The 26656-nt window shown below is 46.4% G+C and overlaps 1 protein-coding gene across 3 annotated transcripts; it reads left to right on the plus strand.

The window, feature by feature from the left end:
- Positions 1–1774: 1774 nt before the first annotated feature.
- On the plus strand, positions 1775–25194 carry LOC132446339 (paired box protein Pax-2-like). Of its 3 annotated transcripts, none has more exons than XM_060036583.1 (8): positions 1775–1968; positions 2427–2561; positions 10177–10352; positions 13104–13221; positions 19131–19421; positions 20785–20886; positions 22674–22760; positions 23100–25194. In XM_060036583.1, exons 1-8 carry the CDS (start codon positions 1839–1841, stop codon positions 23219–23221), a joined length of 1161 nt encoding a protein of 386 aa, XP_059892566.1. In that variant the 5' UTR covers positions 1775–1838; the 3' UTR covers positions 23222–25194. The 3 variants fall into 3 exon arrangements, with proteins under 3 accessions (XP_059892566.1, XP_059892567.1, XP_059892568.1); XM_060036584.1 differs by having other exon boundaries at positions 1780–1968; positions 2427–2546; XM_060036585.1 differs by having other exon boundaries at positions 1783–1968; positions 23081–25194.
- Positions 25195–26656: the final 1462 nt, after the last annotated feature.

Genomic DNA, 26656 nt, shown 5'->3' on the forward strand with positions numbered 1-26656 from the left:
TGCTACATGTAAGGGTAGATTTACAAATAAAAATAAAAAAGCTTTTAGATGCTAAAGTTTGATATAGTATTGATTCATGGGTGAAGCCGTTTTGATGTTTCTGGGGGGTTTGTCATTAATGCATTTTTTCCGAAACACTTATTTAATATCAGGAACAGTTTGGGTTTTAGGGGTCGAAAGCCTGTTGCGTACAAATGTAAATCATCAACATTGTCCTTGGAAAGAATATTGTTGTTTCTGTTACGGTGTAGCTGTTCGGCCCCCCCAGGAGGGTTTTGACAGTGTTGTATACCTTCCCTCCAGTCCCCCCCCCCCCCCCCCCCCCCCCCCCCATTACACAAATATCAATATCTAGATGGTCTGATGCGGCCCTGATAAACACCACAACGTTTTAATAGGAACACAAACCCCAAACAGGAACGCAGAGGTTCGCAGACAAAGGATAATTTTGTTATGATGAGTCCTTTAATAATGAATTATTTTGATAATTTATGCCAGAAAATAGCAAAAAAATCATTCATCATGTTGATGTGTTGAAAACGGAGGAACCAAGTATAAACGGATAGGAGTATAATGGCCAGAGGTAAAAGCAAAGCGACCAGTCAGCCATTCTCTCTCTAGAACCCCTCCCCAAAACCTTCCCCGGCAAGCACCATCCAAACCCTGCCTAATACAGGATGAACAGTTTGAAAAGTTCACAAATTATTGTGACAGCTCTCTCTCTCTCTCTCTCTCTCTCTCTCTCTCTCTCTCTCTCTCTCTCTCTCTCTCTCTCTCTCTCTCTCTCTCTCTCTCTCTCTCTCTCTCTCTCTCTCTCTCTCTCTCTCTCTCTCTCTCTCTCTCTCATCTCTCTCTCTCTCTCTCTCTCTCTCCAAGTGCCATTCAGATTAAAGGAATCTAATGCTGGCGTAAGCTTGTGCAAGGCAATAAGGAACTATTGCTTTCCTGTCACATGTAATTTATAGCTTTCTATTTGCATCTGTTTGCCCGTGTGACTAATCCCCAACTTTTTCCTCCCCTAGCGCCGATCGATACACCCTCATCCGCACATTGGCACCTGGGGGTGGGAAATGGGTGGGGATGGTTGTGTGTGTGTGTGGGGGGGGGGGGGGGGGGGGGGGTGCTGTCAGTTTACAGAGATGTGTGATCTGGGGAGCCATGTGCAGGGATAGTGGTCTGTGATGCTCCCCTGCCCTCCCCCCCCTCCTCCCACCCACATCCTCTGCCTATCTATAGTGCGGGAGAGGAGAAGGGAGAAAGTGGGAGAGAAGGAGGAAAGGCAGAGAGAGAGAAGGGAGGAGAGAGAGGGATAGAAGGAGAAGGAAGATAGAGGGAGAGGAGGAAATGGAAAGATGGGGTAGATGACAAGAGAGATTGAAAAGGGAGAGAGAGGGAGAGAATGGGAGAGAGAAAGAAGGGGAGAGAGAGGTAGGGAAGAAGGAGAATGGAGAGTGTGAGAGAGTGGTAGGGAAGGGGAGAGAGTAAGTTAAGGAGGGGAATGAAGAGAGAGAGGGAGCTGATTAGTGGGGTCCAGGTAGAGGCAGTGAAGCTAATCATTGAGGTGAATTGATGTGATTTCATGCTTTGTTTGCAAGATCACCCGGACCAAAAGCGCAATGGAGACTTTTCTCTATACTTCACCTTGAACCTATATAAAAATAAACAACACTCTGACCATTGAGTAGAATGTGAAATCATCATCTTTGAGGAAATGTACTTCAATCTATGCTAAAGGTCGGACAGAACATTTTACATATTTCTTGAAGGAATGGTAAGGAATTGCAAACGTGGAACCAGGAAATGCAAACAGGAATTGCAAGGAATTGCAACCTTTTTGTATGGTTGTCATAGGACTAAAACAACGTTTGCCGTTGTCCTTGTCCTGCAGGATTATCAGAACAAAAGTCCAGCAGCCCTTCCATCCGTCTCCTGATGGAACATCGCTCTCAACGCCGGGCCACACCATCGGTAAAGCGCCTCACTCCATTTAAAGGCCATTCTAACAACAACCCGCATAGAGCAAGCCGTTTGCTCTTCAATGCAACGCAATGTTGCCTACAATGTAGCCTGCATCGTAGCCGACCTTATAGCCTGCAGCGTATCCTACAACGCAGCCTGTGATGTAACCTGCAACGTAGCCTGCTATGTAGCCTGCAACGAAACCTGCAACGTAGCCTGCAACGTAGCCTACAATGTAGCCTGCAAAGTAGCCAACAATTTAGCCTGCAACGTAACCTGCAACGTAGCCTGCAACGTAGCCTACAATGTAGCCTGCAAAGTAGCCAACAATGTAGCCTGCAACGTAGCCTGCAACGCACCCTGCAATGTACTCTGCAACGTGGCCTGCGATGGAGCCGTATGCGCACCACATTTAGCTATAAGCTTGAGCCCTAACGATAGCTTCATGTGTGTTTCATCTGCCTCAGTACCAAGCACAGTGTCTCCACCGGTAACTACCGCCTCCAACGACCCGGTCGGCTCGTACTCCATCAACGGCATTCTGGGAATTCCACGATCAAACGGCGAGAAGAGGAAAAGAGACGAAGGTGAGAGAGAATTCTGTAAGGAAATTTTTCTTTTTCACTTCATTTCATCTTAATGTTACAAAGGCAACAAGCACAATGCATTACATATTGTGAAGAGGCTAGCATCATTGTGACAGCAGTTCTGTAAAGGAGGCCTGTGTCTTTAAATAGGCTCTTACCAACACACATCTCCAACAAGCAAAAGCATTATATAAAAATGTGCAAAGTTGCAAGTGTGTCAATCTGACAAGGATGCCTGCTTGATTTGAAGACACAGCCTCCACTGTTGTCTCCTGCGATTAATCTTTATGGGCGTGATTAAGAGGCCTCAGATAATTACATGTCAAGATGATGTAGCCAGCCACCTAGGTCAGGGCAGAGGCAACCATCTCCCCGGGAAAGAGCTTTTCAACAAAACTGTCTCCACTTGACGCTGCTAGTGCTGCTGCTGCTGCCGGAGTCGTAGGTTAGTGGCGAGAGTAGTGCCTGAGGCGATATAGATTATTGGCTCTGTAAGCAATGGGCTTGCTTAATGTCACCACATAAGCAGCCTGATGAGAATAGCTAAGCAGATGCAGTCGCTACCCGGAGAATTAAAGACGCATTCCGCCGTACGGGTGAGTGGGTGGGGGGGGGGGGGGGGGGGGGGGTTGATGTGGCTCCCAAAAGGGGGGTGTGTATATAAACAGTATATCAAACAAGGGGGGGGCGGGAGGAGACAGTAGATTTATTTCTGCAGTGTTTCGGACCGGGGAAGCTAATCAGAGCACGCGGCGGTTTACATAGCGTTTTTCTTTGTTCTGGCATTTGAGCGAGGCGTAGGGGTTTTTGCAGGATATTGAGTGGAATCGATGTTTTATGTGTTGAGAGGGGGGGGGGGGTGAGGGGGGGGGGGGGGGGAGAGGAGGCGGGAAGGGAAGGAGCGCGGGATGACTAATGACCTGTCAGAGGTAGATTTCCTGGCAAAGATATAAAAAAAACAGCATGACGTGGACATGGCAAATGACATAATCAAGTCCCTCCTTCCCTCTCTCACCCGCTTCGATCCCCCACCCCCCACGCCACCACCACCACCTCCTCCTCCTCCTACTCCTCCTCCTCCTCCCCTCCTATAAGAGATGCCATTGTGAGGGCAACGGGCTGCAAACGTCTGGTGTCTCCGAGAGTTCATTTACAGTCTTTGCAGAGGACGTGGCGTATTAGCCTGCGTGTAATGTCTAGTCACCCAGTGATAGAATGCACACATTTCTATGCAGATTGCTACTGAAGGGCAAAGAGGTATTAAAGGGCAGGCGGGGAGGAGTGAGGTGTGTGCGCCGTGAGTGTGAGTGTGAGTGTGTGTGTGTGTGTGTGTGTGAGTGTGAGGATGACAGCCCCCATGTTTCTACGGCTGTTCAGACTCAAGTCATCCCCCTGATGTGCTGCCATTTCTGTGATTTAGGACCTCGGCCAGTGTTGCGATGGAAGGGAAGAAGTGCGTGTGGTTGTGTGCGTGTGCGTGCGTGCGTGCGTGCGTGCGTGCGTGTGTGTGTGTGTGTGTGTGTGTGTGTGTGTGTGTGTGTGTGTGTAGGGGGGATGTTTGTGTTCATGTGTGTGCGCATGTGTGTGTAAACATACATGTGAGTGTCTTCATGCGGAAAAATTTGCATACACGTCTGTTTGTTGCATTGTGTGTGAGTGTGCGTGCGCTTATGTTTATGTGTGTGTGTGTGTGTGTGGGCGTGTGCTCAAACATACATGCATGTACACAAATGTGTGTGCGAGGGCATTGTGCGTGTATGCGTTGCAGCGGTGTGTGTATGCGTCATTGCAGTGTAGGAGGGTAGGGACCGGGTTGGGGGCGGCGGTGTGTGGTTCTTATATACTCTCACTGCCTCTGTAGCCAGTCGGAGCCCACCTAGAAACACAGTGTCAGGGACACTCTATCTTTCCCAAACATAAACCCCATGCCTCTACACACAAACACACAAACACACACATGCACACACACCCCCACACACACCCCCCCACACACACACACACACACACACACACACACACACACACACACACACACACACACACACACACACACACACACACTCCCACGCACACACACACACACACACACTCCCACGCACACACACAAACACCCACACCCACACGCATACACACACACATACTCATGTATCATCAAAACAGTGCTTCAAAAACAATGTCTTGCCCGGGGCCACAGTTTGTAAGAATAGTATATTACATACTACGGTACCCTCCAGATAGCATTGTCGTCTTGCTGTCTACTGTTTTAAAGCGCACCTAACCCAACCCCGGACAGAATGTCTCTCTGTCCGCACTGAATGATGTGCAGGGATGTCTCAGAATATCCCCTCTGCACATACGCATGCGTTCCTTCAACCCTACACTACTCTTCTATTTTATCAATCGAGATCATCCGCTACCATCAGTTCGCCTATTGTCTATCATTAGTTCTTAGCGAGGATCATTATTTACATCCGTCCATTGCACGCCTCATCCTTTTGAATACTCAAATCCCTCTGAGGTTTGCTCTACGCAGACTGCAGCATGTTTGCCAATCATAACCCTGTATTGTTTTCTGCCTGGCCCAGTAGGCAGTGTAAGGCATCGCAGTGTAAGGCAGTGTATATTCCAGTTAATGCTTGCATTCAATTTATCCCCACCGCACACACACACATGCACGCACACACACACATGCACATACACGCATAAGCGCAAAAACACACAAATACACGGTAGCGATTGAATGCCTGAGCCCTATTTAACTCGGTAAGCCCCATGATGATTATGGCACAGGCAGTCATTATCAGCGGCTGAAAACAGGAGCAAAAATGGAGTCGGGGAAAATAGAATGGAGAGGAGGGTTGAGGAGAGTGTGGGTGGGGGCGGTGGTGGTATGGGGTGTGCGGGAGCACATAACCAGCCCCAGAGTATTTGTTTTAGGGCCGTGCCGTGGCATTCTGCCCAGTGTGGGGGGAGGGGGGGAGGGGGGAGGTGACAGCCATCCTAAGTTTCCCCAAGTCTGCGTTGCCCTTAAAGGAAAAAAGTCCCCAGCATTACAGGAGGGGGTGTGCAGATGATGTGGTGTGACACTCGCTGTGTACACCCAGGTCTCCTCCAGAGCCGCTTCGGGGACACAGGTGTCATAGGACCAATTAATCTGCTGTTGCACGTGTTGTCGCAAATTAAAAGTAGCATGGTACACTTGGCAGCGACCGTCGCTGATGGAGGAGTTGGTGGGGCGTTGGGACCCCTGTAGAGTGTGTGTGTGTGTGTGTGTGTGTGTGTGTGTGTGTGTGTGTGTGTGTGTGTGTGTGTCTCTCTCTCTCTCTCTCTCTCTCTCTCTCTCTCTCTCTCTCTCTTGCTTCTGTGACCATGGCTGTCCCGTGAAGTGACATATGTATGAGAATTTGCAATTCTGCGGGGAAAAGCTATTACCTCACAGATGAACATCCAAGTACAGCCCCCCACCCCCCCCACCCCCATATACCCCCCACCCACCCTCCCACCCACCCACACACACCCACACACACACACACACACTCCACCCCACCCCACTCTACCCCGCTCCAACCCGCTCCAGCCCACCGCGCCTTCACCACCACCCAGCCCAGCTCTGACCTGACCATCCATCCTGCTGTCGGCCAGCCCTCCATCCACCACCAGTCGCTGCTCACTAGGGTCCGGCCTAGGCCCCTCGTCCTTGTTATTACTGGTCCTTGATATTAGGTTATGTTAGCATGCTCCGTCTTTCAAAGTTGTATCCCACATCTTTTTGGTGTGAACATCCCCCCCCCCCCCCCCCCCCCCCCCCCACCACCTCTTAGTGTGTGGCTGGATCGATTTTAGGGGATTCTTAAAAAAAGAGTTTCAAAAGTATCCAGTCGGCCTTCACCTCTTTTTGATTCATGAGCGAGAGGGTGCTGCCTCGATACGGCGATCATCACATATTCCTGCAAAAACCACAAACAAGTAAAAGAAATTCAAGCCAGTAGCAGTGACAGGATGGATGCGGTGCTCTGCTCCAGTAGCTGTTGAATTAATTATACCTCCCTCTCCGAGCGTGTCTGTGTGAGCAGGGAACAGCGAGCACTGAGATGAGCCCCCTTACCCCCGTGTCCCGGCATCTGTCGGGGCAGGAGGGAGAGGGAAAACAGGGAGTTCCCCTTCCCAACCTGATGTCAGACGTGGCGACGCGACCCGTCGCGGCGCTAAATTAGATTAATAAAGACTTCTCGAGAAGCCCCGGAAAAACACAGCACAGGAAATTAACGGCCTACAGTTTGTTGTGCGATTGCGCCATTTATTACGTACTGATCGCAATTCCCACCACCCCCCCACACGCAAGCACTTTGCCTGTAATTACAGATCTCTTTCCCCGGGAACTTATTCTTGTGTCGGAGGAGTCGAGAGTTTACAGCAGCTTGTAACATTGAACCAGCAGGACTTGGGTTTGCTTTACGTAGATCCTGATTGGGGCGAAGAAACCCATCTGAGTCCTTCTCAGTCGATAAACAAATGAGTGTTCCCTGATTTAATTTGGCAACACACATATGGAACGGACTAACTGTAGCACGGTGCAGAGTTTGTGTTTCGACGAAAAGGCATGAGGGTATATCCGAGGGAAAGGAGTGAATGTATGTTGACATGTTATTGAAAGGCCGGGATAAGCCCATTCAAGTGAGAGGATCCTTTTAACGACCCTCAGGTGTCAGCCCAGCCCCCTGCGCCTCAGATAAATCAGAGGATTTAATTTGCCCAATGTAATTCTGTGTAAACAATCACAGGGTGTTCGTATGTGATCATCGGTATTCAAGGAGTGCGTTCCGATGCATCTCCCAGACTTCCGATCCGATATTTCCCCTTCCACATCAGCGACCATCTCTCGTTCTGTCTTCAGATCTCCGCCGATTGGGGTGATCTTTGGTAATCAAACCTTTGATCGTCCCCCTGTCCCCCCCCCACCCCCTGCTAGGGGTCGTGACCCCCGGGTGCCAAACCCACAGAGAGACGGCCGGTTTTCTTGATGCGCCAAAGCCGGCTCCCTCATTAACCAGGTGTTAATACAGTCCCACGTCAAGACCAATACGCTCCAGTCAGCCGCGATGATCAATAACCTGAGCGGAGCCTACCCCCTCCCCCTCCCCCTCCCCCGATAAACTGCTCAAAACAACACAAACACCGGGTCCGCTCCCGGAAGGTCAGAGATAACTTACTACTGTTGCACGATGGGGCAATTAAAGGGGAGGAATTAAAGGGAGAGATCAAGAGGGATTTGAGCGGTCAGAATAGCGACACTTACATAGTAAGTAGAGCGGCAGATTAGCTGTGCGCGCGCCTTTTCCTTTTGTACTCGCGGTGTAATTGAATATGCTAAAGCACATTAGGGATGCATAAAATAGATTCATGTCAGTCCACCGAGCGCGATTAAATGTCGACAGTAAGGTTCTAAATGTCACGGGTCCTTCATCAGCGCAATATGGACAGTGGCGCGAATTTCATGAGCGCAATATATGATAATAATAATAATAATAGGGGATTAAAACATAGATATATAGACCTTCCAGTGAACAAACGGAACAGCTGGGAGCAGTCTCCTTAATCAGGGTGTGTAGGATGAGTAGTGTAGGTTGGCCTGGGATGTGTGTGTGCGTGTGTCTGTGTGTACGTTTGTATGTGTGTGTGGGATGTGTATTACACAGTGTGTAAATGACAAATGTGGCGGCATCGATTATGCTCCCCACTCAGGCCGGGGCTGATGGAAAGGAATTGATGAGTGTGTTTGCGTTTGGTAAAACACCACCGCTGACAACACCCGCAACAACAACAACAAATTGAGCTTGATAAACCGACAACGTGGTGGACTGCGGGCGTCCGTCGAGGCCTTCCACCAGGGAAAGGATCGCAAAGTCGTCGTTTGCTTTCCGATTACGTTGTCGTCCCTTTGGTCCAGCTCGATACAGCGGTTTTAGTCTTTTAGCGATAGCACGGCTGTAAAATAGATACGACCGCGTCGTCATAGCCGACCCCTTGACGCTCCCCTAGTGTATCATCACGATCCCAAGAACACAAGAACACATACATGCCGACACTTAACATGTTCACACACACACACACACACACACACACACACACACACACACACACACACACACACACGCACACTCCACTCCACCCAGAGTGGCCTTCATAACAGAGTGAAACTCAGAGATCCTTATAAGAATCAGGTTTCACACGATGGCTCCCCAGGCAGTGAAAAAGAAAAGAAGATGAATAAGGTCAAGTGGTTAGACGATAGACCGGCGGCCATAACTATAACAGAGACACGATTGATCAATTGAATTCCGCGGCGCGAAGGGGAATGAAAAATAAATAAATAAATACGAAAGAAAAACAAAACAAACATGGGATTAAGTGGAGCATTATACGCACAATGAGTTGAGGCATGATTTTCATTTCAAGTTCATTCCAGCTCGCTCTCACTGGCGCCCAGATCAGGCAATCAATAAGAGGCCCTTGCATATCATACATCACCCACGCTCCCAGCCCTGCACAGAACATAATCTGCCGCAAATTTAGAATGACAGATTTGTACTGGAGCCCAAGTGTCATGGGGGGTTGGGGGGGCTGGAGGGGGAGGTGGGGAGAGCGAAGGCAGGACGACAGCCAGGACTAGGGGGGGGGGGGGGGGGGAGGGGGCGGAGGGGTGGAGGTTGAAGGGAAGGGTGGGGCTGGTGTTCTGGTGTGGTTTAGGTGGAGTCACCGAGGTGAGGGGAGGGGGTCACTGCTGCACACGCTGGTGGCTGGCCCGGGCACTGGGGCGTCTCTCCCTCTCTCTCATTAATCAGACAGGGTTATTGGGTTGCCCGGTCCTCTGTGGTTGTTTGTAAACCTGAGTGTTTACGAGATGTGTCTGTGCTCAGCGAGAACTAGAAGCAGCGATACAGGATTTAAAAGAGGCTTTACAAAAAGGTGCATTTTAATAATTTTAGGTGGATGTAGAAATACATATGTGGTGTAGTCACAGCAGTCTGCAGCTTTCGTTTGTCCACCCGTGATCGGCCACCACACCATGCATGCGTTTCAAAGCAATGCTAATCCATCAATTACCGAGGGGGTCTTGTGGATAGGATGGTGTTGATACTGTAGGGGGTAGCCGGCTCTCTGGCAAGACAGTTAAAACATAAAAACAATTGCGAGCGGCACTGTAGGCAGTGGCTCAGCATAGCCTTTAAGACATGGTGGAAGAACTGTCTCTTCAAGGAGCCTGCACACACACAAACACACACATAACCTGACACACACTCTGACATACAGAGTGTGTCAGACATACACATACATGCATGTACACATGCTGCCACACACAGACACATAAACACTGACACACACAGACACATGCACACGCGCACACTTACAACCACACTGACAAACACATGAATTAATACACTCACGCTGACACCACACACACACAGACACACACACACACAGATCCTAAAGTAAACAGACCATGAAAAGGGGGTGACATCAATAATGACACAAATCTTGCAGACCAAAGAAACAACAAACAACAACAAAAGTGCAACAAGTGCCCAGCTTGCAGGGTCAGCATCTCGATTGTTGCTCTCTCTCCTTGTAGATGGTTCAGATGGTTCAGGCCCAAACAGTGATTCTCAGGGTAGTGTGGAGAGTTTACGGAAACACCTCAGGGCCGATGCCTTCACGCAGCAGCAGCTGGAAGCGTTGGACCGGGTGTTTGAGCGGCCGTCGTACCCGGATGTCTTCTCCACGCCGGAACATATCAAACCCGAACAGGTCAGTACCGCCACCGCGTCGCACCCACCTTGGTTTTTTCTGTTCTGCTGGGGAGTTTGGTTTTGCTGTTTATTTTTTTGCTTGTGTGTTTTGCTTGCTTGCCTTCATTTCTTTGATTATGCATGTTCAGATTTGATTTCTTTTATTTTGGAGGTGTAAAATTGACAGCTAAAGTCCAGAGACAGCCAAGCAGTAATTCCTGTTGGATTATGAAAGCAGCATGTAAAATGCTGGAGGGATCTGCTGGAAAACTCCCACATGGTATTGATTTTGTGATGAAAAACGCAGGCCTTGGATTGCCTATAATAGAGAATAACAATAAGGCTACGGGAAATTAATCGATAACCCAGATTCTTCATTATTTTGTTCGAGTCACTGACTGCATTTTGTTTTCTTGTTGTCTTGCTATTGGGAATCTGCACAGAATATATATTTATATATAAATATATATACATAACTATACACAACTATAACTATATATATTTATATATAAATATATATACCTCATACATATTTCTTTAAAGCTTTCATTTCTCACGTGTTACAAGGCAATGAATCACTGCTACAATCCATCATCATTTAAAATAATGAAAATAATTAATATGCATTCGGTGTAAATCCGCTACCCCACAAAAAGCCATAAACCATGTAACATATAAGAATATACACATATACTTAATATGTCTATACGTATACATTCATAAAAACATATATACATATAAATATATATATATATTGATACATGTATATTATTTATTTATGTATATATAAATATATGCATATACTGTGATGTATATATATATATATATATATATATATATATATCACTTTCTGTTAAAAGCACTGGGATTATTACAATGGATAACCCTTATTTACTTTCATCATACTCTTAAACAACAAGAGACTTCATTCATTTCCACCATGGACCTACAAGTCAGACCCATAAAGCAAAGACAATCGCCTAATTGAGTTCATTTTAATTTCTCTCCAATCGGGGCAAATTACGCAGGTGATAAATCAGTGGGACAGCCCTCACCTCCAGAAGAGGGCCTAATTTGCAGCTAATTACAAAACTGATTTCTACTGGAAGATCAATACTAAGGCGAATTGGAAATGACTTGCAATCACAAAGAGCATCAGGGAGCGTATTATAGGCAATGGGGGGGGGGGAGGGGAGGAATGAATAAAAATAGCAGCCAAGTCGAAGGAAGGGACGAGAAAAAATGGCGCCCTAGAACAGTCTAGAAAAATCAGCTTTAATTTGAGACGATATTAATCAGGGTTCTTTCCTTTCCCTTTTTTTTCACTTCAAGTCCAACCCCCCTTTCGAGAAAAATGTGTCCCTATTAGCCAGTGTCTGGGCTCGGTAGCAGGGCATTAAAAAGACATTCTGGAGTAGCAAAAAAACAAAACAATGCAGTCACTCCTCCCACACTTCTGCTAGCCATGTGGTCATCCTTTTCAAATCTATCTTCCCCCCCCCCCCCCCCTGCTGCTGCCCTTTATCTGCATAATAAAACGTCCGTTGTGCGAACCAGGTCCCCGGAGAATAGAGGAAAACATCCGACAATGTGCCGGCTAACAGTTGTAGCAGACAATTAGAGTTTATCTGTGATAGAGGCAGACAAGGCTTGGGGTCGCAGGCGAGCAGCAGATACACCCACACACACACACACACACACACACTAACACACACACACACACACAAAGTGGGGCCTTTGGACAAACACTTGGTCCGGACACTGAACCTCCGGAAGTGGCATCTAATTACACCGTGAAACCTGGTGACATCTGCTCTGACTTCAGCTTCAACCGAAGTAACAGAAGTCGCGCGTTGAAAGGTCACGTAAAAAAACTATCTCCGAGTTGAGATAGCCAGAAAACAGACAAATAAAAACTAAAGGAAGGGTTTAACCTCACTCGATTGAGGCGCAGCAACAATTATTCGTTGAGGGGTGATGCAATTCACCCATTCACACCAATGTGTAGCAAAAAGCAACGGAAATTTGTTTTGAGGATAGGGGCTGCAAATTAAAAGCTTAAATAGTGCATGGTGTTGCTGAAACAGGGCCACATGGTGTCTGTAACAAAGCACAAGTGCTTCCTCCCTTGGCTGATCAGGGGTAAGGGGCTGCAGCCAAGCACAAAGAGCCAGCTGACGCCGCAGCCCCCTCTCCCTCATCTCAAAGTCCCACTTCCTCCCAGACAATACCAAAACACATTCATGATATGCTTGAACTGTCTCCCAGAGCTTAACGCACACACACACACACACACACATACAGACGCAAACACACACTCATACGTGCGCACATACATACACACAGATATGCATACTCGTGCGCACAAACACACGCACTCATGCACTCACGCATACATACACAGTCATATGCACACACGCACACACACGTGCACAAATACACCGTACAAATGCACACACACATACAAACACAAACCCTCGCATGCAAGTCCCCTACACAAACACACACACATGCAGGGACACACACATACACACACAGGCATACACATGCACAAAGGCCCACACACACGCACCCACAAGGTACATGGCAAACAAACAAAACCAACAAAGACACACACAAACGCACATGCATACCACACACAATACAGTCACACAGACGTATACCCACGTAGGCCAACGGGGGCCGTGTTTCCTGGGGAGGGGGGTGGAGAGGATTTCCATCTAGGTATTGTTTGGTTGTGTAATGACGACCACGTCCTCTTTTTTCCCAGGCTAATGAGTACTCGCTGCCTGCCCTGAATACCGGCGGCATGGACGAAGTCAAGCCCAGTTTATCCTCCAGCGCCAACCCAGACCTGGGCCCCAGCGTGTCGCAAAACTACCCTGTAGGTAAGATCAACATGCTGGTGGTAGAGATTAGGGCCCCCGCCAAGCACACTGGGGCCAGCTTTCACCCTCTGTTTGTTTCTTAGAGCGACAACAACAACAACAACAAAGTATGTAACGCATGAAAAATGGAAAAAAACAACAACAATAATAAATTCATGCTGTTAAATTCTTTTGACCTGGCGTCCACAATTGCACAAATTGAAAAAAAAATAAAAGCCAACCGGCAAAATCCAAACAAAAAAAAGTAAGTGTGAAGACTTTTTTGATCACGGGCGAGCTTAATAGGTGGAACGTCGTTCTGATGGAAAGAGAAAGTGATTTTAGACATCCGAAGTAAGGCATCATATGGTTTTCTTGCTGATCAAGCAGGGCAGTTGAGGGAAGTGTGTTTGTGTGGGCCATATATGTCTGTGTGTGTGTGTGTGTGTGTGTGTGTGTGTACGTGTGGGTGTGGGTGTGCGCTTGGCTGTATGTTTCTATGTATGGGTGTGTGCGTGCGTGGGTGTAGGTTTCTATGCATGCGTGTGTGTGTGTGTGTGTGTGTGTGTGTGTGTGTGTGTGTGTGTGTGTGTGTGTGTGTGTGTGTGTGTGTGTGTGTGTGTGTGTGTGTGTGTGTGTGTGTGTTTGCGTGTGAGAGAGAGTGTGAGCGTGTGCGTGCGGGTATTTATCTATGCATTTCTATGTGTGCGTGTGTGTGCGTAAGTATGTATGTATTTATGTAGTGTTATATGTTATGTGCAGCAGGGAGGGGTTGTGGTGTTGGTGGTGTTGGTCAGTCAGGGCAGGACAAGGACCTTTGACATCAGCTCGCAGGAACTCTCTCGGTGGAACAGGGGAAGGTCTTGTCAGGCGACAAGAGTAACTGCGTTATTTGTTTCTCGCTTTTTTCCGTGCTGCTCCACTCTTGCGTGGCCTTTGTGATCTGTTCGCTGAAGGTCTTGTCAGACCTGCTGCCTGTGTTTGTGTTTGAAAGAGAAAACCTGTGTCGAGGCAGGAAAACGTTTAGGCATCGGCAGGTGTCACGCCCAGACGCAAGTTCATTCATTTACTTCTCATTGCACTGCTCTCTCTTTATCCCCACTGCTCTCTCTTTATCCCCACTGCTCTCTCTTTATCCCCACTGCTCTCTCTTCTCCCTCTTTCTTGTCTTTCCTTGCGGCATCTCTCTTTCGGTTACAGTAAATGGCCGCCTTGCTAATTTAAATACTGTTCCACGGTTCCTGTGTTATAAGCGGAAAAAAAGAAGGGGTTAAGTTTACCGAAAGTTTATGATGACTGTCTTGGGGGGGGGGGGGGGGGGGTTTAATACACAGAGCTGTTATTAAAATTCATACAATTATGCAGCCGCCATTAAAGGCAAGGAGTTTTGTATGTGGGGGAGGACAGAGTGATTGAAAATTGCAGCAACCCCCTCCCCTACACCAACCCCCCCCCCCACACACACACACACACACACACACACACACACACACACACACACACACACACACACACACACACACACACACACACACACACACACACCACCCCATGGCTCGCCCATGATAGCCGGAGCCAGTCTTATGCGAACACAGAACAGGCTCCTTACTCATTAATATGTGGGAGGTCGATTTCCCCTTAAGGGGGGCCTTGTGAGAAAGGTGTGCGTGTGTGCGGGCGCGCGTTTGCGTGCCTACGCGTCTGCGTGTGTGTGTGTGTGTGCTTGTCCTTTTGCGCCCTGATGGTCCTATGAAAGCAGGTTTAATGCTATGAACGCACACGTTTGCAGGTTCGTCCATATCCACATGGGAGGCCATCATTGGCTACACGTCCCTTCGTTAAGGACAGCATTATTATTGATTTAAAACTCAAACTGATAATTTCTCCCATTGAAAATAATATACATCATGACGAGATAGCATAGTTGTAAAAAAGGTTTGGCAAAACTTCCCCAGCGCTGATTGGAGGGAAAAAGGGACAGAGCTCACTTCCTATCTCACCCTGGTTTTATGCTGGTACAGTCTACTTGAAACAGAGGCACGCAGTGTTCCAGAGGTCATACTGGGAGAACAAGCACAGCTCTGACTTCCTGTTGGTAATTAGTATTTGCTTAGTGTTGGGTCCCCTTGGTTTTCCCCTCAGTGGTTCCATGGATAAATGGTGAAATTCAGGTGTGTGGTCTCTCTCTAATGGCTGAGCATTACAGTTGACTTATCTGCGATAAGCCTTGCAGAGGAATTTTAAGCCCCCTTCCAAAAAAAAAGCTAGTAAATTATCTACAGCATTTAGGCTCGGATCCAATTTCAAATTAATTGTGTCTTTACGAGGGGGGGGGGGGGGGGGGTACTGCAGATTATGTTCATCCTTAAAAAAATGCTTTCTAACACCAATTAAAATGCTTGCAGTTATTGATCTTGTTGATTTTATGTCCTGGAATTTGCATAATCTATTAGAAATGAATGATTCATGAAGTGCTCATTGCCAGAGATCAGGATTCACAGGGAACTGTGAGGCTTGAGAGATAGACATCTTTTGTGTCCTCTGCTTATCCTATTAGGGCTTGAGAAGTACCGGCAGGCCGGGCTCCAATAAGAAAGGGATTTAAAAGGCATTGTGCACATCATCGAAATTCAGAGGCAAGAAGCCACTTCCATTAAAGCATTTTCTCTCTTTTCTCTCTCTCTCGCTCTGTCTCTCTCTCTCTCCCTCTCCTGCACATTAATGCAGTATTACCTACTAAATAGTCCCTATTACCCCATAAAAACACCAAAGGGTTTCCGTGAATATGGGCACAGGACAATTGCATATTGTGAGGTAATTTCTATTGTTGATATGGGAAGTAATTTCTTTGATGAATTCCCTTCGAGCAATAGATTTCCATTCGTGGTGGGGGGGAGGGGTGCTTCTTATTCTTGTTTCGTTGAAACTGCTTAAAATTCATACGGTGTGAGTCTTCGGGTGGAATTTATGAATAGTTCAAGAAGAACTTCATGTGTATTTTGAGCAATAAAATGCAGAGATGGCTTCGATACCGGGGTCGAATCTCCAGGCTCCCGTATCGCTTTGGTTTCTGTATTTCCAGAAACGACTCAAGCCCACCCTAAGTCCTGTTGGCGTTTCTGTCTCTCGCCCATCGCTGAGCACTGTGGGGGTCAGGTCCTCTGAGGATTCAGTAGAAGTTTTACACATATCCATGGACTGACTGTAATGTACCACTTCGTGACGTATTCCCCGCTGGGCCTATTAACCAGACTCTCCAAGGACTTCAAACTCCCTGCGTCAATGACACTTTTCCTTTTCCTATCTCTTCCTTTATACAAGGTCCTTAAGAAGGTGCTTCTGGTCACTTCACTTCGGTCCATGTGCGTCCCTCCTCAGGGGAAGTGAGCCGTCATACACAGGTGTTTGGAAAACCCTACAGTCAATTAAGCGTCGTAGCAGCAGCAGTAGTAGTAGTAGGTAGAGAGTGAGCGATCTCTGTGTGAACAAGACAGACCCACCCTTGTCCGGTGAACAGCGAGCAAGGATCAGACAGCGAGCCTGCCTTCAGTGATGTGTGGCCTAATGACAAAACCACTTGTCTCGAACCCCGCTGGGGGAACTTGGCTTGGGGGTCGGGGCTCCGAAATTAATGCTTAATTTCGCCTTGCCCCAAAAAAAAAAAAGAAGCAAACTAACCTTTGAGCACACATTTGATAATGAATGACTTTCAGTCGTTGTTTGGGGAATTAAAGCAATTTGGCTCTCCAAACATTCTTTACTTTAGTTGTAATTAATTAGGGGTGCCGAGATTTCGGGCGAGTGATAAATCGCTCGGTTCCGCGCATAGCCTAGAAATTTGAGGTCGGAGAATTTTTTTCGTCGTTTGTTGTTGTAGCAAACATGAAGGTGTCCCCGTCATGGTAAATTTAATACTCTTGCAAGCAAAAGAGTCGTTCGCAAATGACTTTGGCTCTGTGCCAAATAAAAAAGAAGGTCACCCGGATATTTTTGTTCAGTTTTTCAGTTGGTGGTTTTATTTTTTTGGAGGGAAAACCAAACTGATGTAATTACAAGCAACCGTATATATCATGTGGTCCATGTTCCTGTCATGTTGGAATTGGTTAAGATAAAACACATGGTGTGCTGTACTGTGCATCTCAACCATGCTTCTTCATTAATTGCCACTTTAAATAGGATCCACATGGCAATGATCGCTTTAGGGTCTTCATGCCTACTTAGTTAGCATTCTAAACATGTCTTTACCCAACTGTTTCTATGACTTCCCACTGCACAAAGAGTTTCAGATGAATAATCTAACTCAATGTTTCCTATAGAATTCAATACCTCAATTCAATCAGGCGATATTGTACCCATGGCTCAATAGAGCCGGTTAAGAGACACTTATCGAATTAAGACAAGAAATCAACAGTCCTTTGTAACGGCCAATGCAGGGAAGGGAAAAAGAGGAGTGGAAAATAAATAGCTTGATTTGCTGGCACTCCATCTAAGGGGACCATCAATAGGAACAGTCGGTTTGAAGTAGCCCATCTTTTAATGAGAAACTAGCGCGGCGGCTCTGTTATAAAACAACATTGCTTGGAAGCAAATAATGAGGCTATCATTGCTGTACAGAGGGTTTTCTCCACTGGTTCCTCGGTGAAAGAGGCTTTAAAGGGGGGGGGGGGGACATTAACAGGAGTTTACGCAATCTGGGCCAACAGCATTCTGGAATATATTTACAAAAAAAAAATCGGGGGCCCTCCCGTTCAGTGGAATAACTCTGAAGTACTTAGAGGCGTTGTGTGTGCTCACATACATAACGGTGCTTATGTTTCGCAGTGATTTAGAATAGAAGAAATGTCTTGTAATATCCATGGGTCAAACAGTGCTACAGTTTAGTTTTCGCTTTAAAAAAATACCTATTATGCCCTTAGGTCACCAAAACTAAGTGAAAGTGAGAATGATGTTGAAGAACTGTGACTGTTTTTGACATATTTCCACCATAACACTTGTTCAAAGTTTCAATGCAAGGCTGACTATCATGTCTAGATGAGTTTAGTTTTAAATGTGTATTGGTATGGAAAGTTTTGCTCGCCGCTGGCTTTTTACTTTGAGGGGATTAAAAAGATTTAGTGTCACACTTCAGGATGCCAATTACACTGTAACTCCTTTACCGTTGAGGAATAACAATTGTCGACGTGAATGCTGTCGACTAATACAGAAAAGAATAAACAATTAGATGTACCCATGTATGCACACACAAACACATGCAAACACACACACACACACACACACACACACACACACACACACCTGCTATTTCCACCCCATAGTGCACTGGCTTGTGTCTGACTAATTCTTATTAAAATCCGGAAGGTCCTTCTTTGCTCGCCTCTCTAAAGCTCTTAATTATCTTAAAACTTTCAGTCTAAACACTTTTAATGACACAGCATCGTCCTGATCCCTTGACATAAATCTTGCGCTAGAGAGCAATGGCTGGGTTATTAAATGTCCCATTTATAATTCCATATGTCATCTTATTTTGAGATGAATACAAACGATGGCTATTTAGTAAGTCGTTTTTCATCCAATAATACAGTAAATCCATGTGTGTTTGTCTGTGTGAGTCTGTGTGCCTGTGTGTACATGAGTGCGTGTGTGCACAAGTACATGTGTGTGTGTGTGTGTGTGTGTGTGTGTGTGTGTGTGTGTGTGTGTGTGTGTGTGTGTGTGTGTATGTCTGTGTGTTAGCGCACGCGTCTGCAAGGCACACACAGCAAACCCATACCTAAGTGTGCCCAGTGTTCCTCATGCTGCGTGTATGTGTGTGTGTGTGTGTGTGTGTGTGTGTGTGTGTGTGTGTGTGTGTGTGTGTGTGTGTGTGTGTGTGTGTGTGTGTGTGTGTGTGTGTGTGTGTGTGTGTGTGTGTTTCTCCTTCACTCTGGCAGAGGCCTTCATCCCTCCGACACCCTCCTCATCGTGTATTACACAGGAGCCATACGAGGCTTCCATGGCTCCCTTCACCCCCATCTCCTCCTCCTCCTCCTTCTCCTCCTACACCACCTCCACCTCCACCTCCTCCTCCTCCTCCTCCTACCCGTCCTCCCTGGCTTGCCTGGGCCTCGCCGACCACCAGCACAGCCACCCTGCCGCCCTCTCACTGGAGGCCCCGGCCCATTCATTCCCGGGCCCCCGAGCCCCCCGCAACACCCAGTATGCTCACCAAGCTATACTAGCAGGTACCTCACTGATCCCACCGTCCATCCCTCCATCACTAACCCCACTCACCCCCTCCCCCGCTCACCCTACTAACACGCGAGTGGTCGACGGGCCGACACGCAGGACCACTAACAATGCGATTGATTTAAGTCTGTGATTCTTAGAATAAGTCGTTTCATTTCTAAGCACATTTGTATTATACGTTCCTAGAACCAATGATGGGACTTTTTTAGACATGAACACTCTGTTGTAGGACTTTGAGTTTGCCCGATATCCCCCTTTTACATGTGTCCAGACATCACTGTCATATGTAAATACAAATAACCCAGGTGCTAAAGGTCCCAAGTAACCTAGATACGTGTTCCACCTGCTGCTGACTACAACTGACCAACTCTGGCCAACCAATTGTTGAACCCAAACGTGTAGCTGCGAAAACCCAGCAGCAGCGTTGGCAGTGAGAGCGGACTCTCGCCTGATTCCTCGAGAACACAGATACTGTATTATGTAGCTCGGCGGACACAGGCTAGTCACAAGGCCTCCTCATTAGAGAGCCGTCGAGAGCAGGGGGGGGGGGGGGGGTTGCCCTCTGAGACGGCCCTCGCTAGCTCTCTCTGACAATGTCGCCGGGGCCTCTTTCTGCCACACAGGGCCCGCAACGTATCCCCCACCCCCTCTAACGTCCACTAGACCCTCTCTCTCACTAGAAAAGAGAGAGAGAGAGAGAGAGAGAGGGAAAATCAGACGTCAGCGTCAATTAAAGGAGTTGAATGTGGAGGGAACGTACGCCTTTGAGCCGAGGGGGGCTCTGTGGAGGGAGGCCAGCGCCACGCCTGGTCGTTACTGGCCCGGCTCAGACCCAGCTAATGGATAGAAGAGGAGGAGGAGGAGGAGGAAGAGGATGCTTATGGCGTGTAGCAAGGGGAGGCTGCTATATTTAGATGGGATCAAATAGAAATCTATAGTGTGGTGGGTCTCTCGTGGCGTATATAGGTGGACGAGCGGATTGCTTTGTTTGTTCTCCACACAGTGGCCGAATCGGGTGGCGATCTCGATCGATGTTTGAAAGGCGTAGATGGAGCAGTCTTGTTTGTGGCGTTTGTGGAGGCGCAGAGAGAAAAGTGTGTGTTGGACAGTCAGGACTGTTGGTGGTGGCGCTCTGTCCCGTGTCTGACGGAAACGTATAGGAAAAAGGCTCTGCCCGGAAGTCTAACCCTGGATTATTTGCTGTTCGTGGACAGCACTGTGTCACGTTGTGTCGTCAAACGCGGTGACACCGGTGACCCAGCTGTCATGTCTAACGATTAAGGAGGTGTGTGTCATTTTGATCTAGCGCCCCCGATGGAAATATGAATCATGTGTTTTTGTTTTCCTCTCTCCGCGCAGGTCGGGACATGGCCAACACCACCTTACCCGGGTACCCCCCCCACGTCCCACCTACAGGCCAGGGCAGCTATCCAACCTCCACCCTCGCTGGAATGGTTCCTGGTAAGCCTGAGCACTGTTCATTGGCTCATATCGCATTAGGCCACGTTTAACAGATGGAACTGTCCTCTGTGCAAACAAATGAAACCGATGAGAAGCGCACACGGGGAAACGTGTAGAAAAAACGCCGCCCCCAAATTGCCACCAGGAAATGCAATGAATATTGACCTGTGGGGCTAACAGACGCACACATTCCTCCATCGCCTCCCTCTCTGTGTGTGTGATTGGATTAGACAGGCTGAATAAATGATCCGATGCCGGGGAAGAGGACAGTGGCTCTCACCACCACCGGTCCTGTCCCTCCTCAATCCCCCCCCCCCTCCCTCCTCTCCCCCCTCCCCTCCACCTCCCTCATTCCCTTCCCTCCCTCATTCCCTGATTCGGCTCATTATCTGCCTTGCGTTGTCCGTTCTCATTCGGGGCCGTCAATAAAACCGTGGTCCCCGGTCTCTCTCTCCCCCCCCCCCCCCCCCCCCCTCCCTCCCTCCCTCCCTCCCTCCCTCTCTCCTCCATTCCCCTGCCCCCGTGCTTCCTATCCCCCCCTCCCCCCCAGCCCATCCCACACTACTTAACCTGCAGTTCAGGTTCACAGCAAACAGTTAAGGGTCAAAAAGCAGCAGCAGCAGGAAGAGGGGTGTCGTTGTGTCGGCAGCACGGGATCCCGGTGAATATTGAAATGACCGTCCCTCAGAGGCAGGTCCCGGATCGGGTTTCACCAGTGGGGGCAGGGGGGCGGGGGGGAAACACCCGTTTGGTGCTACTGGGTTTCCCTTGTTCACCGGCGGCATCACCATCACATAGGCTCAACAGCGGCGGCACAGCTGTGCTACTGAATGGCGGGTTTTTAGCTTTGAGGTGATTAACCCATGCGGAGAAGGGAAGCAGATCAGGTGTACAGCTGTGTAAGCAAATCATCGGCTAATCACACGCAAGGCATCAAACGGGGGTGGAGGGGGGAGTGAAGAGGGGTGGGGGGGGTCTCCTTGTTACTTTTGAACGAAGAGCCACCAGATTGCTCCTCCAGGTGGTTTCAACCCGTTTTTTCGGTCGTTATATTGTTTTTTTATGTTCATCACTCTCACTTTTCTGGAGTGATGTGGTTATTTAACTGTCTTATCTGACACTGTTTCCCCAAACAGTGAAGAGCCTTAATCCAACACCGTGGTGTTTGGGTGTTTAGACGATCCATTCATCCACCTCTCTGCAACTTCTCTGAGATTTAGAGACAGGCCATAACAGCAGTAAATTAAAGGCATTTCTCACCCGCTCTTTTAAATCAAGCCTTTTATGGTCTCATAAAAGGAGGAAACACAGTGAACCAACAGCAATGCACACGGACATGCCCTTAGCCACTCGCACTGCAATGAATTTCCTCTTTTCGCCAAACGTTAGAGCTCTAACAGTGAAGGTGCTACGACAGAAGATGTTAAAAGCTGTCCAAGAAGGGGCTGCAAGATTTATGGCGCCATTTCAAAATTTTAGGCATGCAGTCATTTATTACCACTAGGTATTTATTAGAATAGTACGGAACAGACTTGAGTATGAAGAATGGGCAGATATCCACAAATGGGAAAGCTGCCTTTACCGTCACATCCCGCATTGTTCAGTGTCGCATAACTTAAGTGAAATGAAAAAGAAATAAATTACTTGGTTGACTGGCCCCACATATAGATGGCTATCATTTCCCTCTCAAATTGCATCCTGTTTGAATGATGAGAAACGGCAGCATGTGAGAAGGTAATGGTTTTGACGTATTGAAATGCTAATTGATTTGTTTTTTTGTTTTTCAGGGAGCGAGTTTTCGGGAAACCCCTACTCTCATCCACAGTACACAAGTTACAACGAGGCATGGCGATTCAGCAACCCAGCACTACTAAGTGAGTAGAGGTTTACATTGGCATCATTTTTTGAACAGTATCCTAATGTTGATTATGTTTTGATAATAATAATTATTATTTATATTATTATTAAAGCATTAATGATATAAGGATACTGTTCCAAAAGTGTAATCATTTTTATTATAACAATAATAGCAATCCTAACAATAATACTAAAATAATACTGTAAATAATTTTAACATAATAATTATATTTTTTGAACTGTTGGCTGAAGGAGGTCGACTCTGTCGTTGTGTAACAAAGAAATGGCAGTCAATATTATTGTTGTTCAAATGGCTCGTTCTTCTGTTAACTTCCAGGTTCCCCTTATTATTATAGTGCCGCATCGAGAGGCTCCGCCCCTCCCACTGCTGCCACTGCCTATGACCGTCACTAGTTACCATGGAAACCAAATCAATCTTCAGGACCATGGGCTCGGCCTCCGTATTGCCCCGGTGTGAGCGGCACGGTCGGCTGGACACTGGGCGAGTGTAGCCCCCGCTCACACAATGAGGAACTAATCTTTTTGTTTTCGCTGGGACTTCAAACTGGAAACTTCTCACTCCACAATTTTCCAACGTTCAACATCAACCCCCTCCACAACTCATCCCAGTCCACAAGACGCTCGATATTCCCAGAGACGTTGATGACTGACATTGTCATGAAGTACAAAATCCAGTGACTCCAGTAATTCAAAATGAGGAGAGCTCATTTACAAAGAGCCATCAACACGCTGAGACAGCTTTTGGAAGGTTCCAGCACAAGTTTTATTTATTTTTTTGTTTCTCCGTCACGGAACATCCACGAGACGCTGTACGTTCTCCGTGGAACGTATCAAGAGGTCTGCCCCCCGTGAGCTTGCAGTCTATCAGCTTCCGTCTCCCCGTCGGTCTTCCACTCACAGGGCCGTGCAGCGAGAGAGAGGCGAGCATAGGACATTGGTGATGCCAACCGGGGTGGTGGCTGTTGTGTTTTTCTAGGATTTTTACGTTGATCCATCTTGAACTTGCAGTTACTAATTAACCAAACCAACCCCGACATTCAGCATGAATATTGCGCTTCAACGGATGCTGTGAGAAGATTAGGATATGTTCTCTGTGAAACACAATCAAGATGTAAAAATAAAAGTACAAAAAAAAATATGATGAAGCATTGATTTAAAAAAAGAAATGGAGGGAGCCATGAACCTATATTATTATGGCCCTCTGTTTGCAAGGTTTCAATAAACTAGTAAATATATTCTTAAAATAATTTTTTATTTCATTTTTATAATTGGTAATGACTTGTGTTGTCTTACTATAGCAGACTGCTTGACGATAGCATTTTCGATTTCTTTATCAGGATCAAAAAAATTAAACGGATCATCCAGGCAACATCTTTGTGTTAATTTTGCACTATTTTGGAGGTTTGCCTCATTGCTGAGGCAGGATGATGCCTACAGCGATGAGGACGGGGTTTGATTGAGTATGATGTGCGAAGGCAAAAGCGAATCGAAAAACATTTTTGGGAAGTGAAAAAGGCACTTGTGGTTTCAAATGGTTGTTGTTCTTCACTCTGATATGCATTTGTAATTAAAGGCTTTAGTAATGGTTTACTACTGTTTGACAGGCCCGCTGGATTTATTTTGTTTGTTATGTCACTGCCTTTACATGCACTATTGCTATTTACAGTACGTTGGACCTTATGAACCCTCCTTTTTAAGTTGATTAAGTCTTTGGCATTTAACTACAGCATTGGATTTGAGTCTTTCAAAAAACAATTTTCAAATCAACATTGCTGTTGCTACATTTGACAGCAATTATGCAAACAAGGCTATAAATACATTAACCAAATTCACTCTGATAACACTCTTAGTCAACAATGAAGCAAATAATTCAGCGAACAGCAGGACCATTTTTCCGTTAATGCCTTAAACCTGTTTTCCTGCAAGCACACACGACTCTGTGTGTTTTTAAGCCAAGGTGTTGTGAAGGTGAAATTTGTCTCGTAAAAATCAAGGGATGGACTGTTTAAAAGATCCCTCAGACAATTGCTGCAACTGAATGTATTTATTGCATTTGCCAAAGACTTATTTCTCGTTATTGTTTATTTACAGCCTCCCTATAATCGTCATGAGAGCAGTATTATTATTATTATTATTGGTAAAAACACCCATTCTTCATGATGAAAGTATATGTATAAATTCTATGCAGTGCAAAGATGGTCCTCATATGCATATTGAGCTGTCACCCTAAAGGTAGGTGGATATTATTTAATGTTATTTACAAATTGTTCGTTATTAGATTATTATTTTTTCGGTGAGTGTTGTGTGAAGACACCCCTTCTGTAAATACAGTCAAAGAAAACTTGTCATTCTTGTTCATTGGTATTATCACTTTCATTATACTGGTCTCACTTGTACAAAAATAAAAGTGTCTGAAATCTTTTACGTAAAGGGGCTGCAGCACTGTCTTTCCGATTCTGTTAAACTGGTGTCGAAAGAGAAAGCACAATATCATAGTCAAAACCATGATACGAGAGAGAAAATACTGTATCAATATTTTTGAAAGAAACGACAAATTCAGATTAGATATACTTTGACATAACTCCCCTAGCAAAGTGTCTGCCCCTAAACTTGACATCTCTAAACACAACGTCTGTGTGTCACGAGCTAAATGGGTCTCAGCTCCCCCTATATACGGCCAGCCAAGTGCACCTCACGTACAATGTGGAAATCGTGTCTGAGTTGACTAATTACCCGGTCTTTAGCAAATCTCCAGTGTTTAAACAAAGGCTGTCTAAACAAACACCGTGCTGTAATGAATTCGCTGAATTAATGAGAACATTTTGAGATAAACGTATTGACTTTCTCCTGATATAAAGATCCTGTGGTGACTGTGAAGGGGGCTACAGTGAGAAAGAGCCTCTGAATGTGTTTTTTCTCTCTCTCTCCATGATTTGGATCAGTGAGCAGCACATAACACTGTTTAACCTCGCTGTGCCTTTTTGGTAAAGCTGAATTAATTTTTCTAGCAGTTTGCCTCAATTCAATTTGTGGTAAGTTGCAGTGAGAGGTTTATGCATGAAATCCCTCTTAGAGCTTATTTTCTCTCCTTTTCTGCTGTAATCCCTCCAGTACCCCTGCCACTCTGTGTGACTTAGGGATATCATAATTGATTTACAACAAGTGGACACTGTGCTGACTCCTGCCCTTGTGTGATTTGAGAAGAATTTAGGTTTGTGTGCAAGATAATGACAATCAACAAAGAGAGAAGTATAAATGTAATAGGATGTCAGACATGTGTGTCTGTTGTGAACAGCAATCATATTCCATTTGCATGTTCGCTCAAACTCTGACCCCTCCAATTTTGCCAGGCATTCATTGCAATGCAGCACTATTATATTTTGCTGTATCCAGTTGGGATGCATGGGAAATAAACAAAATCCCCCAAATATATGCAATTTCTACCAAATCCCAACAACCTTATATGGACGAAATTCATAGGTTCACATCATATACAGTACAGCATGACTTGAGTTGGTACTGAGGAACTGGAACTCTTCCCTCTGCCTCTTCCCCTAGACGGGTATTCCCAGTGGTGAAATTATTCCATTTGGTGGATAACTTTTATTTGTCATACTCCTGTCTAAATTGGCATCTCTGGTTTGTCTTGAAGAAACCATTACACTGAAAAGCTGGATGCATCCGTCAATCAAGTGCATCTCCGAAACGTTATGCCAGATGATGGCATCATATCTTCATACACACATGTGTATAGATATATATATATATCCAAATTAGAAAGGCACTAAAGGGCACCTGTCTTGTGCTTTTGCTAATCAATCTTAACAATATAGGTAACTTTAGAGGTTAGAGGTTAAATTGAGAAGTTCTCTCAATTCTGTGTGGCTCAAAC

The sequence above is a fragment of the Gadus macrocephalus genome, chromosome 18 (assembly GCF_031168955.1).
Source record: "Gadus macrocephalus chromosome 18, ASM3116895v1".
Lineage (NCBI taxonomy): Eukaryota > Metazoa > Chordata > Actinopteri > Gadiformes > Gadidae > Gadus > Gadus macrocephalus.

Bases quoted from the DNA above. Each gene is read 5' to 3' on its own strand.
- LOC132446339 (XM_060036583.1), top strand. From the start codon at position 1,839: ATGGTTGTCATAGGACTAAAACAACGTTTGCCGTTGTCCTTGTCCTGC. The intron at 1,969-2,426 runs GTAAAGCGCCTC...CATCTGCCTCAG, and splicing joins AACGCCGGGCCACACCATCG to TACCAAGCACAGTGTCTCCA. The intron at 10,353-13,103 runs GTCAGTACCGCC...CTTTTTTCCCAG, and splicing joins AACATATCAAACCCGAACAG to GCTAATGAGTACTCGCTGCC.